The following is a 23531-nucleotide window of genomic DNA, read 5'->3' as shown; positions in this document are numbered from 1 at the left end:
GAGTCACTGTTTAAGTTGGCTTTCAGAAGTCAATTCAGAAATTAAACACCTGAAGCATCTGGTTAGTTCTGCTCTCCTGAATCTTATTCCCCGAAGACGTTTAGTTTAAATAATGTCGAATAAAATTACTTTGTGTGTAAACAGTGAAACCGGCCAGATGTCCCATTACAGGTGTCAGTGTGACAAAGTTTCTTGATGTTTTCAGACTCTGGATCAGAGATAAGTAGCACTGACTCACCGACTGAGCCTCGTAAATGCAGTTCTCAAGATATCAATTTACTTACATTCAATTATTCACTTTTTTTTTGATCAAGATTAATGCAGGGTTTTATTCCTTTCAGGAAACCAGAAATTATATATACACTTTACCTGGCACTAACCTTTCACAATTGATTTTTTCCTCCCCTTGAAACATGTCACAGGTAGAGATTATATTAAATTAGAGCATGATCTTTGCAGCCTGTTAACAACTACAATTTTTAGAGCTTTATGGGTTAGTCCCTGAAAGACAAAACCCAAGACTAAATGACATTATCACTCTTTGGAACAAACTGCTCCACCCAAGGAGAAACAACAGCAAAAAAGACAGGACTTGAAGTTGCCCCCTCCTAAATCCAGGTAATGAACTTTGACAAACTTTATACATGGGACTGTGGAGAGTATCCCTTAGTTCATTTATGTTTCACTCGATCCAGGCTGCTGCACATGCTGAAATCTTAAACCAGGAGAGACCTAAAGCTCTGAAATGTGTTGCCCAAGTGGGGAGTGGAGGGAGCTGTTTGGGCTGCACAGCTGTAGCCGCATTTCACAGTAAGCACATAAATCAGCACCCTTCAAGTGCTTTTTCTCCCTCTTCCGAACAATTTCCCTTTCTAAGGAAATTGCATTTTATTATTCTTTCCTTCAGGACTGATGTGTTCACCCTTCCCTTGTCTCTGCTATGCAGGAATGGTTATTAAATGATGTTTTTTTCAAGAGCTTGAAATGGCAACGAGTTCAGGTATGATGCTGTACATTAAGGGAGATAACTCCATCCTAGGACAAAATGTGACTTCAGTGAGTGGAAATGCAGTTGGACAAGAAGCTGAACATGAGCCAGCAGTGTGCCCAGGTGGCCAAGAAGGCCAATGGTATCCTGGCCTGAATCAGGAACAGTGTGGCAGCAGGACCAGGGAGGTGATTCTTCCCCTGTACTCAGCGCTGGTGAGGCCACCCCTGGAGTGCTGTGTCCAGTTCTGGGCCCCTCAGTTCAGGAAGGACATGGAGGTGCTGGAGCAGGTCCAGAGAAGAGCAATAAGGACGATGAAGGGACTTGAGCACAAGTCCTGTGAGGAGAGGCTGAGGGAACTGGGGTTGTTTAGCCTGGAGAGGAGGAGGCTCAGGGGAGATCTCCTCACTCTCTACAACTCCCTGACAGGAGGGTGCAGCCAGGTGGGGGTTGGTCTCTTCTCCCAGGCAACCAGCAGTAGGACAAGAGGGCTCAGTCTTAAGCTGTGCCAGGGGAGGTTTAGGTTGGCTATTAGGAAAAATTTTTTTACAGAGAGAGTAATCAAACATTGGAATGGGCTGCCCAGGGAGGGGGTGGATTCACCATCCCTGGAGGTTTTTAAGATGAGACTGGATGTGGCATCAGTGCCATGGTCTGGAAACCATGGCGGGGTTGGGTCAAGAGTTGGACTTGATGATCTCGGAGGTCTTTTCCAACCTGGTTGATTCTGTGATTCTGTGACAGACAGGATACTCTGAGGTAAATCCACACTGTGTGTTCCCATCTTCAGTGGGAACTGCAAGAAATAAGAGATACAGCCCCACGAACAAGACTGTAACCATAAGACTCTCCAGAAATCACTTTCCACTTAAATCACAGACTTCTAAAATCATAAATCACTTCTTGTTCTACCGAGGACTATGTCATTATAACAGTGAAGAAACATCACTCCAGCAGCCACAGCCATTATGCAATAGGATTCACTATGAGCAGAGACACGTGAGGAATTAACACAAGGGAATTTAGAAGGAATGGTTGGGATCACTTCCTTAATTAAAAGACATCCAGAAAGGCTCCTCCATGTATCATAATTAGGATGTGGATTTTTAATATTAAAAATATACAAAGTGTTATAATTTTTAATAAGCATAAGTTTCCAGACAAAAATCCTATCAACAATTCCTGCAATAGCTGCAATATCAATATGAAGAAGTGATAATCCAATACCAAGGCAATCTCTAAACCATTCCATTATAACCACAACCTTTGGAGCTGGGTAATTTGATATGAAAATCTAATGGTGTTTCCTGTGGGGCAATGAAAAGGCAACACAGTCCAACTTATTTCTTTTCTACTGCGTCGTCTTGAAAGCAAAGCTGTTCCTAAAAAAAGGAAGATGTAAAGACTATTTGGAGTCTGTAAGCACTTTGAATTTTGTCACATTGTACCAGTCATCCACAAGGACATGAGAAAGTCAAAATTACGTTGTTCCCAAAAAGCCTGACCATACAGCACAAAGCGCTGGGAGGTTCCATCCCTGATAAACAGTGACACAAAAGCACCAAACGTGCTCTGCAGACTCACCAAAAAAAAAAAAAAATCTTAAATGTATGTGCATTAGTTGCTCTCATATAGAAGCAGCATGCAGATTTTATAGCTCTCTTCAGTGGTACAGATGGAAAAGCAAGAAGCAATCTGTGTTCCAAATTTCTTTTCCATAGATGTGGGAGAAAAATGTATTGATCAAACACTGTTGGTTCCTTACGTAATTTCAGAGAGCTCCTACATGAAAGTATGTTTATTTATTCAAAAAATACTAGAACATATCTGGAACTCAGTTTCCTTAGGAAATTTCCTTTGTAGTGCCTTAGCAAAATGTGACATTTTGGCAAACATTGTTCTGAGCTCAAATCACTACATAAATTTCAGGTATTTTCCATTTGAGAAGAGGTTAAGAATTCAAAATGGGTCTCTTCCTGAACCAGCTGGGAAATCCTATACAATTACCACAGCCGCCTTGTAATCTAAAATAGAAATGCTGAATAATCATGAATTCTCTGTTTTACTTTGCAAAATATCATCCCACAGTTTTGTGGTTGTATTGATTACAGTGGATTTTTGACTTGGAGGCTATAACATTGTAAAACAAAATTCGCAGAAGTTTCTTGGTTCACCTCATTAAAAAAGAAAACCAAAATGCTTGATTAATACACTATTAATATCACTAATTCCCTCTCTTTATCTCACAGTGCTCCTGAATACTTACAATATGGATGACATGAAACATGACCTCAAGAAGATACATATGCTGACATTATGGATACACACATTTACATTTACACTCCCAAACTTCATTAAAAACAATCAGTTTTGAAGTTGAGAAGTGATACATCTAATTAGAAATACGTCAGAAACAAATCACTATTTTGAGAAGTTTATAGTTGGGAAATATTTTGTATCTAATAAGATAATAATGTTTTTGCTGAAAATATAACAGAACTGAAAGGTTTTGTTTTATAAAATGAAATTAATTAATAAATTAAATTTTACCCATTTGAAGCTTTATTTCAGGTGTAACATTTTCAAGTTTCAGTAAAACTCACTGAAATAATATAAGATAGAATAAAAAAAAAGCAGTCAATTTTAATTATTTTTTTTTAAATAATATCCAGAAAAAAATTATATTAATTGCAGAAGTAACCCACATTCTCCACCAGGACAATAAAATGCTGACAATTTTCCTAAATTACTCTACAGTAATGTTATGAAAGTATAAGTAAGAAATCATACTCAGCATTTTCCTACATCTTCTTTCCTGAAAAGAACTCTAACACTTTTAATTATATAATGTAACACAAGCTCAATATTATGCATTTTGAAAGGAACTGTGTATATTAATATATCTGATGTCCAGTAGATGGCAAAATACCAGCAACTGTCACCTTTAATCTTGCAACTTGATTAATTTAAACCCCAAAGTAATTTTTTTTCTTTTTTCTTTCCAATCTCCACTCTCTATTTCATTGGATAGCAGGATTAGCTTTACCTTTTGGATGTTTTCTGTACATTATCTGCTTGAAAGACAATTTCATCTTCATCAGTTCTCGATACAACAAAGCACAATAATGTTACTATCCTTTAAATAGTCCTTTGAAGATAGTTTCTTCCCCACTGAAATTTTTTTCTCCCAGAGCATGCTGCTGCTACTGTTCCCAAATTTGCCAGCACATGTTAGCATACTGTGTACTAAAATCTCTTAGCAACAATATCTTAGTGTCTAACATTTCCCTTCTTCCAACTATGATTCACAGAGCCATCTGTAGTCAGATATTGACATGCAGGGGCTTAAAATAGACACCTTGCATTTGCTCAACAACTAGTTTTAGCATCTGAAAATATAAATTATGGGGAAAGGGCCAATGTTTCTTTGAGACTCATCATCCCCTTGATCATTTGAGCACTTTTTAAACAAAGGCTCACCATGAGCACTTCACCTTAGTATTAAGGTCAGAGGATTCACACTTCCCAGTCCTTTACATAAGCTCTCCAAGAAATCTCAGTATCTTCCCTCCTGAGGACTACCTCATGCTGCTACTCAGACTATTTTTAATAGTAATCAAAGACTAGGTTTTTAAACTGCAAGAATTGCTACAAGCAGCACTAAGATCTAAGTGTTTTTCACACCCTTGGAGCCTCAGTCCAATGGGTGGGACAAGGTCAATGTCTCAGCTGGGCAATGACACAGGGTCTTCTGCAGCAGCAGCCACTGCAGGGAATGCAAGAACATCCCACGCTCTGGTCAGGGAATGAAAGAAAATTTACAACCACAGCCTCCCAAGCATTGCTTCTGCCTCCCAAAACTCTTACAAACCTTGCACTCAGAAAACAGAGCATCTTTTTTTCAGCTACAGCAAATTAACTATTAGTAGTAAAGACTTTGCATAATGCAAGTTATTCATTACAATGCAGTGTGCAATTTTGTACAACTTAAAAGAATAGTGCTAAAATCAGGAAATTTTAATTAAAAATAAACATATTCAGTAGAATACATTATATAGAATTACAGAATCACCTATTGCAGAATCACAGAATATTCTGAGTTGAAAGGGATCCACAAGATCATCAAGTCCAACCCTCAAGTGAATGGCATGGACAGGGGTAGAAAGAGTTGACAGTATGGCTTTGAAACCATCTTAAATGTGAGGAACACACTTCCACCCCAGTGAAATTCAACAGGCTTTTATCCACTTCAAAGGAACTGGGATTTTACCCTAAATAGTTTTCAGCAATTAATATTTTGAAAACAACCAAACACACAACAATGTGCAGCCAAATACAGCTAAGCATTATCAAAAAAGTACACCACCAGCAGAACAGGGCTGGCACATTTTCATTGCTAAAATGCTGGTTTTGCTTGCAAGAGATTTTACAGTCCCCATGGGTCTTCTGGAAAACACTCAGTAGCCATGAAATGGTGCCAGAGCTGGCGAGCTCAGTGAATTTGAGTTGAAATTAAGAGAAGGCAATGACACTGAATGACCTCCTTTTAGCCTCCTGCAGGGCTCTATGCTGGACTGACACTTTCATGAATGTACACAACTGCATTCTTAAAATTTAACTACTCTCATTCATGAATAACCCATGACGGGATACCTTCAGATTAAAGTAAACCTGCATGGACACCAAGATAAAAATGTTAACTCCTTTCTTCACAATTTGGGAGCAAATCACTCCTAAATCATCTCGCTCTCTAGGCCTTGAAATGCCAATTTAACTCCTAGGACAAAAGGATTCCTCGTTATATAAGAACCAGCTTGACAGGAAGTGTTGAACTGAATATGGCAGGTCAAGTAAAGTTACCAAAAAACATGTCAGAAAGCAAAAAAAGGAACATGTAGGCAAATAACATTCCAGGCCCAACCTTGCTGCTTCATGATGTTCTTTTATTTCCTTCTGTTTCTTTAGATGAGAAATAACTCAGATTTTTAAGTTATCCTCCTTTGTACAGACTGTATTAAGCCTCCTCCATGTATTGGGAAATTTTGTGTTTCTATCTATTTTAAAAGTAGAGGAAAAAAACCTCCCTTCTTTCTGCTTCTCTGCTAAAATGCAACCTAGCAAGTTAAGCTAAATGTGTTTTTCTACACTTGTGTTTTAATAATTAAAATTAAAAAGAAAAAGCTAAGTGTGATACACACACTTACAATTTCCAATTACAGGCTCATTCCTTGGGAAAATCTAGCTCAGGCTGGAAAGAGCCATCCAAAGCCAGTTATTACATAATCCTTATTACTGCTACATGGGCAAGCAGCGATTTCAAAGGAGTATTTACTAAAAGCAGATAAAGCCAGGTTGCAGCATCAGATGAATCAGATAAGACACAGCCAGCAACAAAACTGACTTAATTTTCTTCAGCCCCTCCAATAATATGCTAAATCAAAAAGCCATGAAATGCAATCTTCTTCTGCTGAACTCTCCTAGAAAAAGGCTGAGGACATGTACTTTTTGCTGGATTGTGGTTTCCTTGACATTACAGTAAATGTAGGGCTACGCAGAAAGTTCAGCTCAAGTGTTTATGGGTCTGTGCTGCTGAAGGGGAAAAGCTCCCATCTCTCAAGGCAGCCTTCCCTCATGGAAAAGTCAAAATGTGCCACTTTAGCAGCTTCTTCCCCAAACACTCTCAGCAAAATGTCTTCCTACTCAAAGCCGGCAGTAGATACTACCCACTATTTCACAGTAAAAACTTTATGGGGTTTAATTTTGCAAACACTTAATAACACAGTGTTCCTTCAACTGCTACACCAAATGGCTGAAAATCCTTTTAGAAAGCCCTTAGGATAAAATGCATCAGGTTAATAAGATACTGTGATTATTTAACCTAATATATTTGGTAGATTCATTCCAAACTCTGTGGGTTAACTATAATAAAACCTTTGGAAACAGTCTAGTAATAGTCAATGCTAATAACATACTCTGATGATGATGAAGATGGGTATGGGATGGCAGCATATGTCAACTGCATGCCATGAATGCTCTCTCCAAGTGGCAGTGAAATAAGATGCTGAGTCTGTCCTAGAGGCACAGATCCTCCATTTTTATAAGCAACAAAAACTCACTTGGATATTTCCAGAAATTAATGCTCAACAGTCTGTACAGTCATGCAAAGAGATGATCCCACCACATACATGAATGGTATTGATATCTCAGAATGACATTGTTTAAATTAAGATTATACAAATCTCCATTGCCTCTTGTATGAATGGTGTTAATATCTAAAATGACACGGTTTAAATTAAGATCATACAAATCTCTTGCAATTTCACCCATGACAACTGATCATGTCTCAATCACACACCAGCCTTTCTTACTTTGAGGTAGGAACTGAGAGTGACCCTTACAAATTAGTTAATTTGTTCCCTTTAACGATTTGGTGTCAGTTGCTTCTGAGCTTTCAGAAGCTTGGTGGAAACCCAGCAAATTGGCTCAGACACTGTTTTATCCAGGGAAATTGTACTGCATGTGGGAGCACCTGAGGCATGAGAGCTGGACATCCCTGAGTGAGTGGGGAGAGAAAAGGCAAAAGGGGGAATAAAAGGGTCTTGGAACACAACACAAGAGATCGTCTCATGAAGACTCCTCTATAAGGTGGTGAAAAAAAGGACAATCTGCAATAAGTATTTTTAGGATCTCCAAGTGGGGCAATATTTTGCTTTGCTCAATAAAAGATAATCATGTGATTTAATTCCTTCATGCTTTACCAAATTACTCCCATTTGGCTGCTTTTCTGAAAAAGGGTTAAGGCAAAGGTTAGGAGTGATGAGCCAGCACTATGCAAACCATCACTGGGTCAAAGTGAATGGATTTAACTCCCTTCTGGATCCACATGTATCTTTCTGCTCCTGTATCCTCTTCCCTTATCAGGTAAGAGTATCATAAAAGCCTCTTAGGCTGAGGTCTGACTTTTCAAAAGTACAATCAATATCTTCAGAAGTATTAGTGGAAAGCATCTTTGCTGTCTCATGTTTTCAGAAAGAGTATGACATTGTGCTAGGCTACCTTCTTGTCACCATGTATATATATATGTATATAAATATATATATATATAAATATTGACCCCTGGTGATTGTACTTCATGTGCCAGTAAAGAGAAGCATCTGCCTAAGAGTCTGTCAATACTTCTATATTGATAACAGCAAAAGATCTGCTGACACTTGAGGTCACTTCTAATTTGCCATCAATGCACTTTCCTGTTGGAACATCTTGTATATTGGAACATCCCTGATATTCTCAGGAATATTTCATTTGCCAGCTCTTCCCCCAATACCCTAATGCTAATTTCCCCTAAAACCCAAACAGACACCACACATCAGCACCACAAAGGCTGATGCGTACCCAAGCTCCCGAAGCAAGGTATAAAATTAAAAAAAACCTGTTTTCTCAAAGGAGAACATGTGTTTCTCTGTATAAATAACACTTCAAGGTAAGGGATGAGAAACCATATCACAATTAATCATTGTTTATGTCTGGATATATCACCATAAGAGCCCTCTTTTTATTATTATTGTGTTAAGTATGTCTACATGCTCACATACATTTTTATTTTTAAAGGAAAAATCCATGGTTTGTACTGGGATATTCACTTGTATAGATTTTAAAAAGAAACCAACCAAAGTAAGCATGAATAAATTCCATTAGTTGACTCAAATCAGAACAAAAGCTGGAGAAAGCTTGAAGTCTGACTAAAGGCAGAATGCATCATGAGATCATAGCTATAGTTGTTGCCAATAATACCCAATATTCAGTGATGCATCCTTCACACAGGTGCTTCAGGAGAGGAATTAGGAGGAAAACAAACACCTGGCAAAAACAAAGTCCTGGTGTAATTCATATGTTCCATTAACACAACAGTTACATAGTTTAACATCATGAGAGAAAGCATTGCTTTATATTTGCAAAGATGCTTTTTTGAGGCACTGAGTAGGGGTTTTTAGTTTTAAAATTAGCTTTCTTACCCTTCAAAAATAAGTAAGACAAAAACCACCTGAGAACAATTTCTTGTCCTTTGCCTGTAAATTTCATCAAAAAGATGGAAATGTAAAATTGCAAAAATCTAAATCAAAACTGGGGTTTGGGAAGCCATTCCAGCGATATGCTGGATATTAAACAAGGCTGTTTATTCACAGAGCACCAGCAGGGCTGGGAGCACTACACACACCACCCAGTTTGAGACAGCCCCATCCTTCCCAGTTTCCAAGTTCAAGGCTTCATCCCCACCATCATTACCCAGCTAAGACTCCCTTTTTTCACACAGTCCCAATATCCCCTCTAATCTTAATCTTATTCCCTTCTGCCCTTGATGACTAAAAATTTCCCTAAGACCATTTATCAACCTTCATCTTGCTCCATTCACTCTCCTTTTTTGGGCTTGGCCTCCCAGCCAGTCTTGTGTTGTCTCACCCATCTCCATGCTCCACACTGACTTATCCATTCCCAGTTGTGTTTGTCTATTCTCCCCCCAGGCCAGCTCAGCTTCCAAATCTGGAATCTGGAATCTGGTTAAATCCTTCCCAGTGCCAGGATTTAACAAGGAGATCACCGACAGAGTGCAGGGCAATTAAACAAAACAAAAGCAAACACCACAACACAACAGGGCAGATGGGACAAGGAGAGGTGGGTCAGCAGAGCTTTTCAGCAGGAGCAAAAACAACACATGTTTTCCCTCACCCAGACTCTGAAATAGCTGAATCATTTTAGTTTTTTCTGAAAAATGTTGCCTGAGACACCAGGCATGGAACATTTAATCTCAAATGATTCAAATTCGGCAAAAATATGAGCAATTGAAAATAGATGTGCAGCCAACACACTGAAAGGAACAATTCTACCTGCAGAAGACTGCTGCTCCTCCTGCCATCTATGTAATGTAAACACATTGATTTTCCATGCTGGTTTGGGACAGCAAAGGGCAATAATAAGGTACATCTGAAGTACAAATTACTCTCAGGTGCAATCCTGCCACTAAAAGATGTCACTAAATGCCACCTCAGTATAGTTCTGCATATTTTAACACATTTGCTTTAAAAACATTAATTATTAGTGCTATTCGCTAAAATAGTGCTCTATAGCCCATATAAAAACATATGCATTATCATATAGAGCTGCTGCTCACTAAAAGAAAAAGGAAAAACATGGTAAATGAGGTGTAGGTTCATTTTAACTCAAAAACCAGAATTACAACAGCTCGTAAACACTGCAAAACTGAGATTGCTGAGTTACTGGATTAATGTTTGCCAGATAGAAAACAAATTTTTTTACATTAGGAGCACATGAAATGTGTGGAAAACTAAGTAGCTATGGACAGTGATAGGATATCGTGGCTTTCCTGAAAGGATATTTGGGGAGGTTTTACTAATAAAATAACATGTAAGGTACTTAGATTACCCAGCCAAGATGGGATGGATAAGTGATTAATAAACAGAACTGGCAGTATAGTATAACCATATTGCACAGGTTTCATCTTACCTCTGTTTAGGTAATCACCAAAACACACAGTACACAAAAAATTCTCACACTTGCACTGAGGATAGTGGTGCAGGAATTGCTCTGATTTACTTGGAACATGAACAGGGAGGATGGAGGGAGGATGTTCACCCCACATCCATACAAATTTTAATACTTATTAGCAGAGGGAAGACCATACAATAAAACAAACATACAGAAAAATTTCTGCTGAACCATTCTGCAAACTTTCAGCTGTGGGTAACATTAACTGATTACTGACTTAATGGACTCCAATATTCAGTCAGGATGAAACACATTCCTGTAGAGGCAGCTAACAAAGCTTAGGTGCTTAAGTGGGAAATATAGACAAGCTTTTTTATGTCCTCAACACCTGGCAATGCCATTCCAACATGAACTCTGCCTTGAAAAGGCAAAATTTCAGCAAAATCCCAGGCAGAGATGAGTGCACAATGTGGAATCCCGGAACTAAGTGGCACAGAGTTCAGCCCACATTAGTATTCCTTCCATTTGATCCAGTATAGCCATGCTTGTTTTAATAAGAAATGAACACGTGTGCACATCTATTTTTTTGGTGGCAAAATCACATCTCATTCATCGGACACTAATGCCTGATACAAACTCTGCTGCTCATTTTCATCAAAACAAACAAAGCCCTGGCAGGCCTTGCAAGCAACACATAAACTTCTCCATGTCTGGATCCTTTCGTCTTACAGAACAGCACAGTTTTCATATCATCATTTTTCTAAGCAGCAACTCAGAAAGAATCATCCTTTCAGATTGCTGAGAAAAGAACATAATGGGGGTTACTCAAAGGAATAGATGCTGCAGCTACAACTGCTCTCATTATGTACATATGAGATGCCTCGGTGTTTCTTGCTACTGATTACATGAGCAAACATTTTTAGTATGCAAAATCCTATTAACTCAAGGGGATTCTGCATAATTTTAAAACAGCTCCACTCGTGCTGTTTGATCGACTGGGTCAGCAACAGACAGATGGCAAAGCATTAATTCTGACGCTGCTTTATGGCAGTGCTGGAGTCAGGGTTTCCTCTACTCGCTCCACTCAGGAAAACTAGAACTGAAATGATATCCACTACACCTGAAGGAAGACTCCACAGAGTGAAAAGATGGGAAGTAATTTCTTTTTTACAAATACGTGGATCCAGAAAGGGTAAAACAAAGCCAACCTAAATGTCAGTGCTTCTGTCTGATTAGGGGGAGAGCAACCAGCCAAAAGCACAAGAAACAGAAGTGTAACAAATATTAAATAATAACAAACTATTTTATTCCATATGGACAGGACATAGTTCACTTATTATTTCTTCTGTCTCCCATGCTCACTTCATTATATTTAGTTCTTGGTAGCCATCCCTCACTTCTTGATGCCCTACAACCATCAGCAACAGCTTTTACAAATATTTTCTTTTCTGCCTTTTTCTTCTGTATTTTTCTGTTCTAAGAGGAAATACGGGAATTTTGCAGTAGTCAGCACAAAGAAGACAAATGGAAACTCTTTTATGTGCCATTTACCCTCTCCCAAAAAATCCTAAAAGAAAAAGAAAATTGAATCTCAAAGATATAAGGTAATAAAATAAAATAATATAATCCAAGAGATAACTCTGGAACCCATCTCTCCAATAATTAGGGTTTTCTCTTATTCCATTTTTTGATCATTCCATAATTCTGAGGTGCAGTGATAAGCGTTATCCAGTACTTGCTGAATTTGTGCTTGACATATATTTAGATGGCAAACTATTAGCAGTCCAAAAAATAGTGCCTAAAATTAAATTATTAATGCACTGTTTCCCCAATTTGGGGAAGATGGTCCCAAAAGTAAAACATGATCTGGCTGGGATTTGCAAGAGGAACTCTTAAGCTCTTGAGATGTAAAACTTAGGTCTGGAAAACCTTCAAAATAGGGAGATAATTAAACTGATATAGAAATATTTGGGGTTTTTTAAAAGACTGTTACTCAGAGGTGTTATCTACACATAAACTTGTAGGAGTCAACTCAGAGACCCACATGAATATAGTTATTCCAACTATTTCATCCATCCAGAATCACTGGTTTTTGTAACAGGAAAAAAATTTTTTCTGTTCTTTTATTTTTTTTTGAAACATTCCAGCTTCCATCTCTATTTCTTACATGTCAATTTGCATTATGAGTGTTTCCCTGAAATCCAGGCTAATTAATCCTGCTTCAGAAGGAAGGGCTTAGGGGTGTCAGCCATGCCTGACAACCCTTTGGACAAACAATTCTCTTCCATTTGGATTTTTAATTAAGCTTTCTGAAAGTACTTTAATATAAGAAAATAGTGGAGAAAAAAGGTCTAGTAATTGACTAATCTAAAAGAAGACTTCATTTTATTTTGGAGAGAATAGATGACAACTTCAGCCTTTGACAGTACATTAAATTAATCCCATCTGTGAAACTTAGCCCAGCTAAGGCCCAACTTTGGCCTCACATCCAAGGAAGTAAGAGCTTTTTTCTGGTTAAATCAATAGATGCCAAGCTGCCCGGTCAGTCCTTGGATTCCTCTTATATGGCATCTTGAATCTGTCTTACATGGGACTGGACATAAACACAACAAACCTCAAACTCATTAACAGTGTCACCGGACCTGCTAAGAGTGTATTTTTCTCTCGTTCCTAACTATTCCAGGACACACTTATTGCACTACAAAAAGCCAAAGTTTTCAAAAGGAGAGTTATCTCACTCTGCAACTGTTTTCAGCCTTGAGCACTGTAAATTCTCCACAAAACCAAGTCTTCAGGATATTTTCTTCCAAATATTTCAAGGGGGAAAGGAATATTTGGGGTTTTTACCTGAAATGGAGACTGGCTGTTGTAATTCTTAATCTCCTTGTTGGCTCCCCGGAACAGCAGGACTCTTGCACAGCTCTCCTGAAAATGAGAGAAAAGTAAATTTGTTAATAAGGGTCTTCAGGCAAATAAGGGTCTTTAAGTAAAAAACTATGACTACTAAGAGGCTGTGAGATGTGTTGCTGTGTGGTATATAGTCATATAAAGTATATATATAGTCATAAAACACTATTTAAAAAAAACACAAATAAATGATATAAAAATAAATTGAATAATCTGAGAACTTCAGTTGTTAAAATAGTATTTTAAATATAACAGGACTTCAGGTGCTTAGCAGTGTAGCAGACTAGAAACAATATGTAAGCATAAAAAATTTGTGGAGAAATGCAAGACGTAAACATCTTATTAAATTTTTAAGAAATTGTACTGAGGAAATTCCATATTTGACAAATCAGACTTTGCAGAAAAATATGTTTTTTCAAAATGAAATTTGACTCCTAGATGGTTTTTGCCTATTTTGTAGGAAAAACAGTGCAGCAAGCAGTTCCTAAGATGAGTTATACTCTTCCCTGCTGCTAGAAATTAAACAAAGCATTTTTACCACTTGTTTTCTTGGGTTTTTTTCCAACCTATCTTCAGTTTTAAAATTGTATGTGTGATTATTTTTTAATACACCTGAAATTATTTGATCTATCTCTGCACACTGCACTGACCTGTCTTACTGTCCCTCTTTTCCCCTAAAAAATACTAAGAGTTACAGTGCAAACCAAACACAGCCCTTCTGAAAAGAGAAAAGTTGCACTTCAGAACCTCCAAACTGAGAAAATCTGCAAAGGAAATGCCTTAAAAATGATTTATTTTTATAGTGTATTGCTTAAGTCACTAATTTCCACTTGCCATTAAATATGACTGACCATAATCTGGTAGAAATCCCCTGTGGCTCTGAGTGGGTTCTCAGAATTCTGGGTGATTCTTGTACAGACTTTATTCCCTACCTGCCATCTTTAATGTTCTTCTTGGGACCCCCTGCAAACCAATTCCCATTTCAAAATGGTTTTATATTTCCTCACCATAAATATTGCTATTAATTTTGTTGTGCTTTCTGGATTTCTTGACATGTTGTGTTATGGGGTTCTACCTAAGGAGGTATTTTTATGTGCCACCTTTCACTCTGAGCAGCAATTCTGCAGTCAGAGAAAACAATCCCATAATTCAGCTGTTTCAGTGACAGAAATGAAGTTTATTTACCAGATTCTGAGTCACAGGTTAATGTGCAGCAATTATGATTGAAAATAATTTTTGTCATTGTGTTTTCTGATTTACCACACTGGATTCTTTATCCCATTAAGTTTCCTTCATCACAGGGCTGCCTTAAGTTATCTGGAAAGGAAGTTTCCGACTGAAATAACAGAATGGATCCTGTTTCAAGATGGTATGTTAACAATAATTTTTGAATTATATATAATTAACTGAAATAGTCTCCTTTGCTTGCACTGAAATCTGCACCTTAGGTGTTTTCTCTGTATCTCTAAATACAGGATGATCAATGCCCAACTTTGATCAAGGACTTGAGGATATAAATAATCATATTCAGAAATATATTGTGTTTATTGGGTGATCATTCATTTGATTATCAGAATAAATAGTTCAACATTACAAAACCAAAATAATTACACATTTAAAAACTCTATATAAATTTAACTGATCTGTCTTCAACAAAACAAAAACATGTAAAGGGATTTATTAAATGGTTTTGATTAGAAAAGTTTTGCCAGAAGCCACAGAGTTGTTCAAGATAAAAAAAAAAATTCAAGAAATTTTTATTGTTTCATTTGCTTATTTATTCTTTCTTTATTCTTTTGAAACAAACAGAAGCATTTTTAGCTTCATCCTCTCTCCTTTTTGTGTTGTACCCATCTGCTGAGTATCAAGGGGAATAAATCAGGGAGAATAAGCAAAAAATGCACCATCAGAAATTATTTTGATTACTTTTCTGTACTAATTCAATGGAAATTCCACATTTTAAAACTCTCTGTTGTAAGGGTGCTGCCTATAAATGCCAGAACTCCTTTTGCACGTGTTTTAGCTATGACAACCTAATAACTTCTGATATTGAGAGCTTAGTATTGTTCATTTATTATATCATAAACTGAATATGTAGTAGCTTTTTAGACTTCATAAGATTAAAAAGAATTTCACAAAGAACTGTTTGCTTGGCAGTAGATTAGATTCAATTTGTTGTCTGACAGCTAATTACCTGATTTAATATTACAACAGTTGTCATTTAGAATCCAACCCTTTGAGCGAAGAGGGCACATTTCACCTCAGAATTTTTGTTTGCAAAACACAGAGACATAAGATGCATTGAGATACTGCAAAGCCATGAAATAACTTCCAAAACCAAGGGTTTACTGGGATCAGGACTTAGCTGACACTCAGGAAAACAGACTGACCAACTTCAGGAAGTATCCCAAGAAAATTCCCCAGGGAAGACTGGAAGGGAAAATCAAATGGGTAACGACTCCATCTACAGGAATCTGGAGGTAACAAGGATATTGATGTCCTTCCCATCCTCTCCAGCCAGAAAAGGCCAGCACCGTTCCTTCCACAGGAACAAATAACAACTTCCAATTAAAAAAAAAACCACTGAAAAAAATCAGGTTATGCTTCCCAGAGCCTTATGAAAACATTTTTTATTCCCACATACACTCGACTAAGGAAAACAGACGGATGACTGCATAGATAAGATGCTAAAATTCCATTCCCAAAGCCAAGCTTAATCACTGTGAAAATATTTCCAAATTTTTAGATGCAGTTTCAATTGGAGTCTCTTCCAGGAGGTCAGGAAAACACATCCCTATGTGGAAAATACTATCACGCCATGGGATTACTGTAATTCATTATTAGAATTATATTAATTAATTATTAATTATTCTAAGGAAGATCTCATACTGCTTAATCTTTGCTAGAAGTGTATAGTCTTGTAAACAACTATGACCACTGCAATAAAACAGTTATCAAAAAAAAAAATCAGGATTTTAAGTTTATATGTGTGTTACGGTCTGGTCTTTGAAATTCTTACTCAGGAAGAGTGAAATAAATGAGGTTAGAATTAATATTTTAAAATAATTTTCAGTATAAATGCTTCAATTATACATGTTAAGATCTCGATGTGAAGCCTAAATGTAAAATTTTTGTTTTGTCAGTAGTCTTGAAAAATGCCAAATTATCCCCAAAATTCTTTTTTTTTTTAAGAGGTTGAGGGTATTTTAGACCTCATTGAGGAATCTGTCTTGACAAGACTTTAGGAAAAAACTAGGATGGTATTTAATTAAGAAGCAGATGCTTTAACAGATGTTTCACTATTTACAGTCACATCTCGTGCTTACCTAATTCCATGTAATATTATATGTGCTGAATTTTAACATAGTTGTAAAACTCATTTCCTCCCCATCTCATCCCTGAGAATATAAAATGCTATAAAATTATAACATTCCATTATTTGTAAATTACTACACAAGTTGTAAACAGCAAAGAATCTTCTATATAAACCACAGAGACATTTCCACAGTATTTTCTAATTATTTCTTATTTAATTCTGATTTGGATTCCAGCAGACCATCAATAAATTCTGTATAGGAAACAAGTATTTAGATATGATGCCAAAAAAAAAAAAAAAGCTGGTAGAACATATTGTTTTATTTTCTATTTAATATGTATTTCTTGCTACCTACAGTGAGCAGCCTTATTTGTAATCAGTGAATAAAACACAAATAAAACAGTTTTTAATTACATTTTTTCTAGTTTCTAAGACCACTTTTTAAAACCTGAAACACTTCACTGCATATTAAGTAAATCAAATTAAAAATAATGGGTTGCTCTTAACTGTAACTTGCCTCTGTAGATCAATAACAATGGGATATTTATCCCAAATGCATTTATTAAAAGTGAGGAAATTGCATCTCAGGAAAACCTAACATCAAACTAGTAAACTTTTTCAATAGGAAACTCTCCAAGCCTCTGTTTTTGTGGATGGACATGGAAATTTTAGCATTTGTACCTCAATTAGGCCTTTTTTTTCTGGCTGTGTGCTGTTCTCTCACAACACTGGTTTCCAGTGGGACTGGACTTACCTTCCCTCAAAGCAAGACATCCCTCCCCACTCAGCCAGGCAGAGGGGATCCCAAGCACAGCAGTCTTGCCCCATCTTTCCCTTAAGTTGCTTTCCTGAAGGGAACTTACAGGAAAGATGGAGTGAGACTATTTACAAGAGCCTGAGTGCCAGGACAAGGGGGAATGGGTTCAAACTGAGAGTAAGTTTAGAGCAAATATTAGGAAAAAATTCTTCCCTGTGAGGAACTGGAACAAGTTGCCCAGAGAAGCTGTGGCTGCCCCATCCCTGAAAGTGTTCAAGGCCAGGTTGGACAGGGATTGGAGCAACCTGGTCCGGTGGAAGGTGTTCCTGCCTGCAGCAGTGGGTTGGAACAAGATGATCTTCAAGGTCCGTTCCAGTGCAAACCACTCCATGATTCTATGGTTCCATAATCTCTCAACTCCCCCAAGGAACCTTTCTGTCACTGAAGGAGGACAGTGGGACTCTGTGGCACAGGGTCTCACCTGGTTATAGAGGGCACAGATGTGCAGGGCCGTGTTTCCTGAGGCGTTCTGGGCACACATGTCGGCGCCATAGAAGAGGAGGTGCTCCAGGTGTTGGACATGTCCATACCTGCAAGCCTGGTCAGAGATTCATTAATATTTTGGTTATTATACAACCTAGATCTGCTTATTTGGGGGATGGTGATTTAAGGGATCAAGGAAATACTACGTTTGAAACTTTTTATCCACTAATATTTATGACTCAAACGTGACAAGTAACGGACAGAAGAGTTTTTGGTCCTGCTACTCCTCGGAATGTTGCCCAGTAGATGGCACTGAAGATGCTCAGATTTCCAAAGCTTCTTCCTTCTGTTTAGGGAAATCTAGCCAAAATTGAATAATCTTCTTGGTTCTGTGATGTATCTGACTATCTGCCTGTCAACTAGGCACATAGTATACACATGGCACTGACCCAAGAGAGGGAAAAATCTTCAGGAGTCACTTTATCTGTCACACAAATAAAAAGTTAGACCCTGAATACTTGGAAGTAAGTCTCTAAGATATAACTGAAATTGGAAATTTTCCTGATTAGCAAATAAATTCAAGAAAAATCTCAGTATTTCTATTCATCGGTCTCATTTACTTGACCACTTTCTTCTCTCTGGCACACTGACAGAGCACCTCCCAAGTCCTAATATTTTTAACTTCACACCATCTCAGATCACCATAATTCCCATATAATACAGGATTTTGGCTAAGACAAAGAGGTATAGAAAGCTATTGAGTCTGTCTCAGGGTACCTAATTACTGCTGAATTCAGGGGGAGGTACAAAGTGACACACTTGGACTGAATCTACAAGTTGGATGAGAAAAATTAAGTGTACTGTCAGTGCACAAATTAAATCAATCTGTGACAGATCATTCATCAGGGCTACTAGTCCAGAGAGAGACAGGTATTTCTAGAGGATATCCTTATTATTACTATCCTGGCCCAACATGAACTGCCATCTTTCCCCTTTACTATAAGGGTAACCCAGAGACTTACCTCCAAAAGCTAAAGATTGCATTAGCAAAATGACAACTATACTTGCTAGCAATTATTTCCTTGCCATGCAAGGTAACTTCAGCTTCTGCACACAGACAACAACATATGGGACTGTATCATATCACCATCCATCTTAATTCATTGAGAAATGCTTGGATTATTATTACTGAAAACAGATTGTCCCTAATGCAGGTGTGTAAACTTTGATTTATTTAGGATTACAACTAATACAGTCGGTTTGGAAAGCTCCGTTTTATTACAAGAAATAATGGCCTTACGTGTACGAGGCTGGGTTTTAAAAATAGGGAATTCTTGTCTTTATCTTCAGAATTTTTATGATTACTCAAACTCATCCATACAGAGAAAAGGCATAAAGTAGCTGCAGTGACATTGGGATTATTAAAATCTTTAAACTTTGTAAGTTATTAGGTTATCGTTATGCACAGAGGAATTAATAAAGCGTTCTTACACAACTGCTGTATAATATTCAGATGTTTCTGGAGAAGACAATAAGAGTTCAAAGATATAAGTTTTTATGAATCTCAGAACACTACTTTAAAAAAAAATTTTTCATTATAGAGCACACTATCACTTTAGCCACACACCGAGTATGTAAGAGAGGAAAGGAAAACCCAAACAGCAAAGGGAAAAGTATTAGGAACCCAGTTTTCACACACAGAAGGAGGAAAACTGACTCAAACTGTGAGTTTGTAAGAGTTTAACAACCATCAGTGCAACAACTGAAGGATCCCAGCAGCAGGATCCTGAACACAAATCTTCCTGTAAAGTTCACCAGAGACAAAGGAGAAAGTACTCTGACACACACACAAGAAGCATTGCCAAGGATACCAACATTGGCATCTAACTAAAAGCTACACTCTTTTACTGAAGTGCCACTAAACCAGATGTTAAACTTCAAGAGTCCGTGACATAAATACAACCAGTGCAATTTCTGCAGAAAAATCCACAGTAACCATAGGATTTCAAAGTTACAGAACAGTACTGGAACAGTTTCCACTTCTAATTCACCACAGCAGGATGCATAGTGAATAAACAAAACAAACAAAAAACCCCCAACAAACAAACAAACAAACAAAACCAGAAAAAGCAAACTAAAAAAGGAAAGAAATTCCATACTTAAATGCCTGGACTAAAAGGTATCCAAAAGGCCTTGAAAATGGTGCTGAAACATAGAATAAACATGGCACATTTCCTCATGCAAGTTCAGCTCCAAGCAAAGAATAATCTTTCCCACCTGATGGATTTCTTGCCATCCATTTTCATCTTTGCAGCTCACTGTGGCATGTTCATGGAGTAAGAGCTCACAGCAGTAGGGATCCCCTCCCACAACAGCCGTGTGGTACAGCGGGGTCAGGCCACAGCTGTCCTTGTAGTTGGGAGATGCTCCCAGCTCTAAAAGGGTCTGAAAGCAATCACAGATTGTGAAAAATATATTTTAGAGGCACTTCTACCTATAAAGGGTCTTTACCTGAAAAAGTATTTATAAGGTTGATACTTCATATATACTCTTTGCTCACCTATTTGTCAGCTGTTAAATTGTGCCCCAGCCCCATTTTAAGCAAGAAATTTTTTAATGAAGAAATGACCTTGGAAGCATTAGGATCTAAGGAATCTATGGGGATAGCACAGAAAGAATGAGTGGCAATGAGTCTAATTCCCATTCTCTCTCTAAGTTCAGAAATCTCAATTCTTCAATTACTACATCACCTTTGCAGCACATTCACCTTTTCAGCTACAAGGTGCTTTATCAAAAATGTCATGCTATTTGAATATCTGTCAAAAGGAAATGAGAAAAAGCCATAAACCTAAGGCTTAATCCAGACTATCAGTGGGATTTAAGAATACTTGTTAAAATACAAAAGAAAACAGAAGAGGTTGTGTTAAAATATAATGTGTAATCCAGGCCACTGGCATCTGATTTCAAAGAGGTAAGTGACAATAACTCTATTCCTATTTCCTCTGACAGATCTTTCCCAATGTATCAATGAATAAGCTTAAATTTCACCCTTTTTTCTTCCTACTAAAAAAAAAAAATCAGAAGTGAAAAGGCCTTTTATTGAAAGCAAATCCTAAGATTTGAAAGCCACAAGAAAGCACAAGGACATATTAAAGGATCCACTAAGGACAATATGGTAATTAACTGAAAATATTCTCCTTTATGTATCTTTTTTAATAATATAATATATACTTCGGTATTGAAAGCATTTACCTTGAGTGCTACTTGGTTCTTGGCCCTGGCTGCTTTGTGCAGAGCTGTCATTCCATCCTTGGCTCTGAAGTCTAAATGCGCTCCTCCATTTTTCAGAGCTTTTATCACTTCTACTGTATTGTCAAGCTGAGCTGCCAAAGTTAGGGGTGTTTCTAAAGAAAAAAAAATAGCATGTACTTGGAAAAAGGTGAGCAAAATTATACAATAAAGAACATTTGCTTTAAAAAATGTCAAAGTTAAAAATGCTGTTCAAAGAAAATCATAAATTATCAGTTATCTCTGGACAGCAAAACCACACAGATGCCATTAGCCCAGAGTCCTGAAGGCAAGAGAAAGGATGTGTGAAATTCAACCTGTTAATCACTTTAGTTTTAACAAGCTCAAGGTTTGTCTTATTGTTCTGACCTCCACTTTCCAGATCATGATAGTTGGGGTCCAGTCCTCGGTCCAACATCTTGGTCATTTTTTCCACAGAGAGATGGTGGACATGATCCATGAATTTTCTCAAATTAGCCTGAAACAAAGAGTGACAAATTAATCATCCTCTGATTTTAAATATAAAAATTTTGACTAAAAGTGAAATATTCTGTCAGTTGATGTCAATACCCATTGACACCACTGAAAGTAGTTAACACACATTCCTGGAGAATGACTTTATACTAAGAACATAAAACTTATTGTTTATAAAGCTCAAAAGTCAATGTAAGAGAGTCTTGTTTTTACAGTTTTAAGGAAAAAATGAGTGATTCATTCAGTAAGAAATTAGGCTGGTGTTTGGTGATCATTATTATTATTATGATCTGCAAAGCAGTCTAAAGACCCAGATCTGCATTTTTGCAGCATGTGGAAAGCACATTGGATTTACAAAGGAAGGTTCATTTAAAATTACATTTATATCACAGAATCACAAAATCGACTAAATTGAAAAAAACCTCTGAGTATATATATTTATATTTATCTTTATATATATATATATATATATATGGAAGAATCAAGCATGGGAACTTTTCTATGGGAAAAGGCTTCCAGATTACAATTCACACATCAGCAGCACACGCTGTTTGTTTTTCAGCATTTGGTAATGAACTCCTACTTATTTCCAGTTTCTCACATCAGTTTACTGAGCAGACAATTGGTAAATTCTCCAAGAAGTTGGAAATACCTTGGTATGGAGCTTGGCCAGCTGCTTTTCATCCAAGTTGAACTGCTTGTACACTCTTTTCTTGTATCGAAACTGAGGGAGGAAAAGAAGAATAAATTTTAAAACTTAGAACTCATAATTTTCTGACCTTACCAGAAAGTATCATCCACAATCATGTGATTTAGGCTAAACAAAAAAAAAAAGGGTTGGTAATTCATTTTGAATATTCACCAATAATCAGCAGTCTGCTTAACATACCAATATCACAATTTTACAGTGCATTTAAGCGAAATTCATATCTCATATGACTATATTAAAATCAAAGGAGGAAATCAGCCTCTAGAATCTACATAAATAAGCAAGAATTACACTGAAAAGAGCTTTTCCCTGAGGATTTTCAGGCACTTTCATTTATAGTCTCAGGCAGAAAGAACTGGGAAAGCATGTTAAATAAAAAAATTCACATTTCAAAATATCAGTTTAGCATTTCTGAAATTTAAAAAAAAAAAAAATAAGGATTCCTGAAAAATCAATGTAGGAGGAACTTTACAAACATGGGAGTAGTTGTCCTGATGTGGAACAGGACTTGTTTTGTGAATGAGGTTCAGAGGATTGTCTCTTTTTTTTTTTTTTCCCCGAAACTCACATTTTACCCTGAGCAATTTCTACCCTATGGCCACAGCAGCAAAAATCAAGGGGGGGTTCCATAGTTCTAATTTACTACTAATAAAATTTATTACTATAATTTACTAATTGTCCTATGCAGAATTCAAAAAATGCTGCATTTCTGTTGGACAAGGGGACTGCACTGAATGAGGCTTTAACACCAGCTTTTCACACTTTTAACTCCTGAATTTCTGCAGTGAGAATTTTGCAAACATTCAGGAAACAACATGACAGGGAAAAAAAATTTAAAAAATCAACATTTAAGTGGGTATTTAATTTGTTTGCAGCTTTAATATGAACATCAGGGATTGAATCTCTGAAATAAACTGCTAGAAAATGTAAAACTTGAAGCTTTCTCAGGGCCCTGGTTCTTTTCTTTTGGATTTGTGTTATAGTGGAGTAAGTTTATTAACTGCACATTATTAGTGGTTGATGCACCACCATACAGGCAACACCAAAATTAATTAAACAGCAGTTTCATGCCCCAGTTTCCTGCTATAGTGTGTTTCTGCATGATCTG

The 23531-nt window shown here is 37.1% G+C and overlaps 1 protein-coding gene across 4 annotated transcripts in view; it reads right to left on the bottom strand.

Moving 5' to 3' along the window:
- The window catches only part of SHANK2 (SH3 and multiple ankyrin repeat domains 2), a 335607-nt gene that overhangs the window by 264086 nt on the left and 47990 nt on the right, over window positions 1-23531 (bottom strand). For all 4 annotated transcript variants that reach the window (XM_064657129.1, XM_064657130.1, XM_064657132.1 and 1 more), the window contains 6 exons: window positions 22367-22438; window positions 21610-21718; window positions 21205-21356; window positions 20230-20397; window positions 17951-18067; window positions 13337-13414 (listed from right to left, as the gene is read on the bottom strand). In XM_064657129.1, the coding sequence (XP_064513199.1) occupies window positions 13337-13414; window positions 17951-18067; window positions 20230-20397; window positions 21205-21356; window positions 21610-21718; window positions 22367-22438 (696 nt within the window). The remainder of the gene's footprint in view (window positions 1-13336; window positions 13415-17950; window positions 18068-20229; window positions 20398-21204; window positions 21357-21609; window positions 21719-22366; window positions 22439-23531) is intronic.

This window comes from Pseudopipra pipra, chromosome 6 (genome assembly GCF_036250125.1).
Source record: "Pseudopipra pipra isolate bDixPip1 chromosome 6, bDixPip1.hap1, whole genome shotgun sequence".
In the NCBI taxonomy this organism is placed as follows: domain Eukaryota; kingdom Metazoa; phylum Chordata; class Aves; order Passeriformes; family Pipridae; genus Pseudopipra; species Pseudopipra pipra.
The sequence above is the reverse complement of the archived record's forward strand: the minus strand, read 5'-3'. Positions and strand labels throughout refer to the sequence as shown.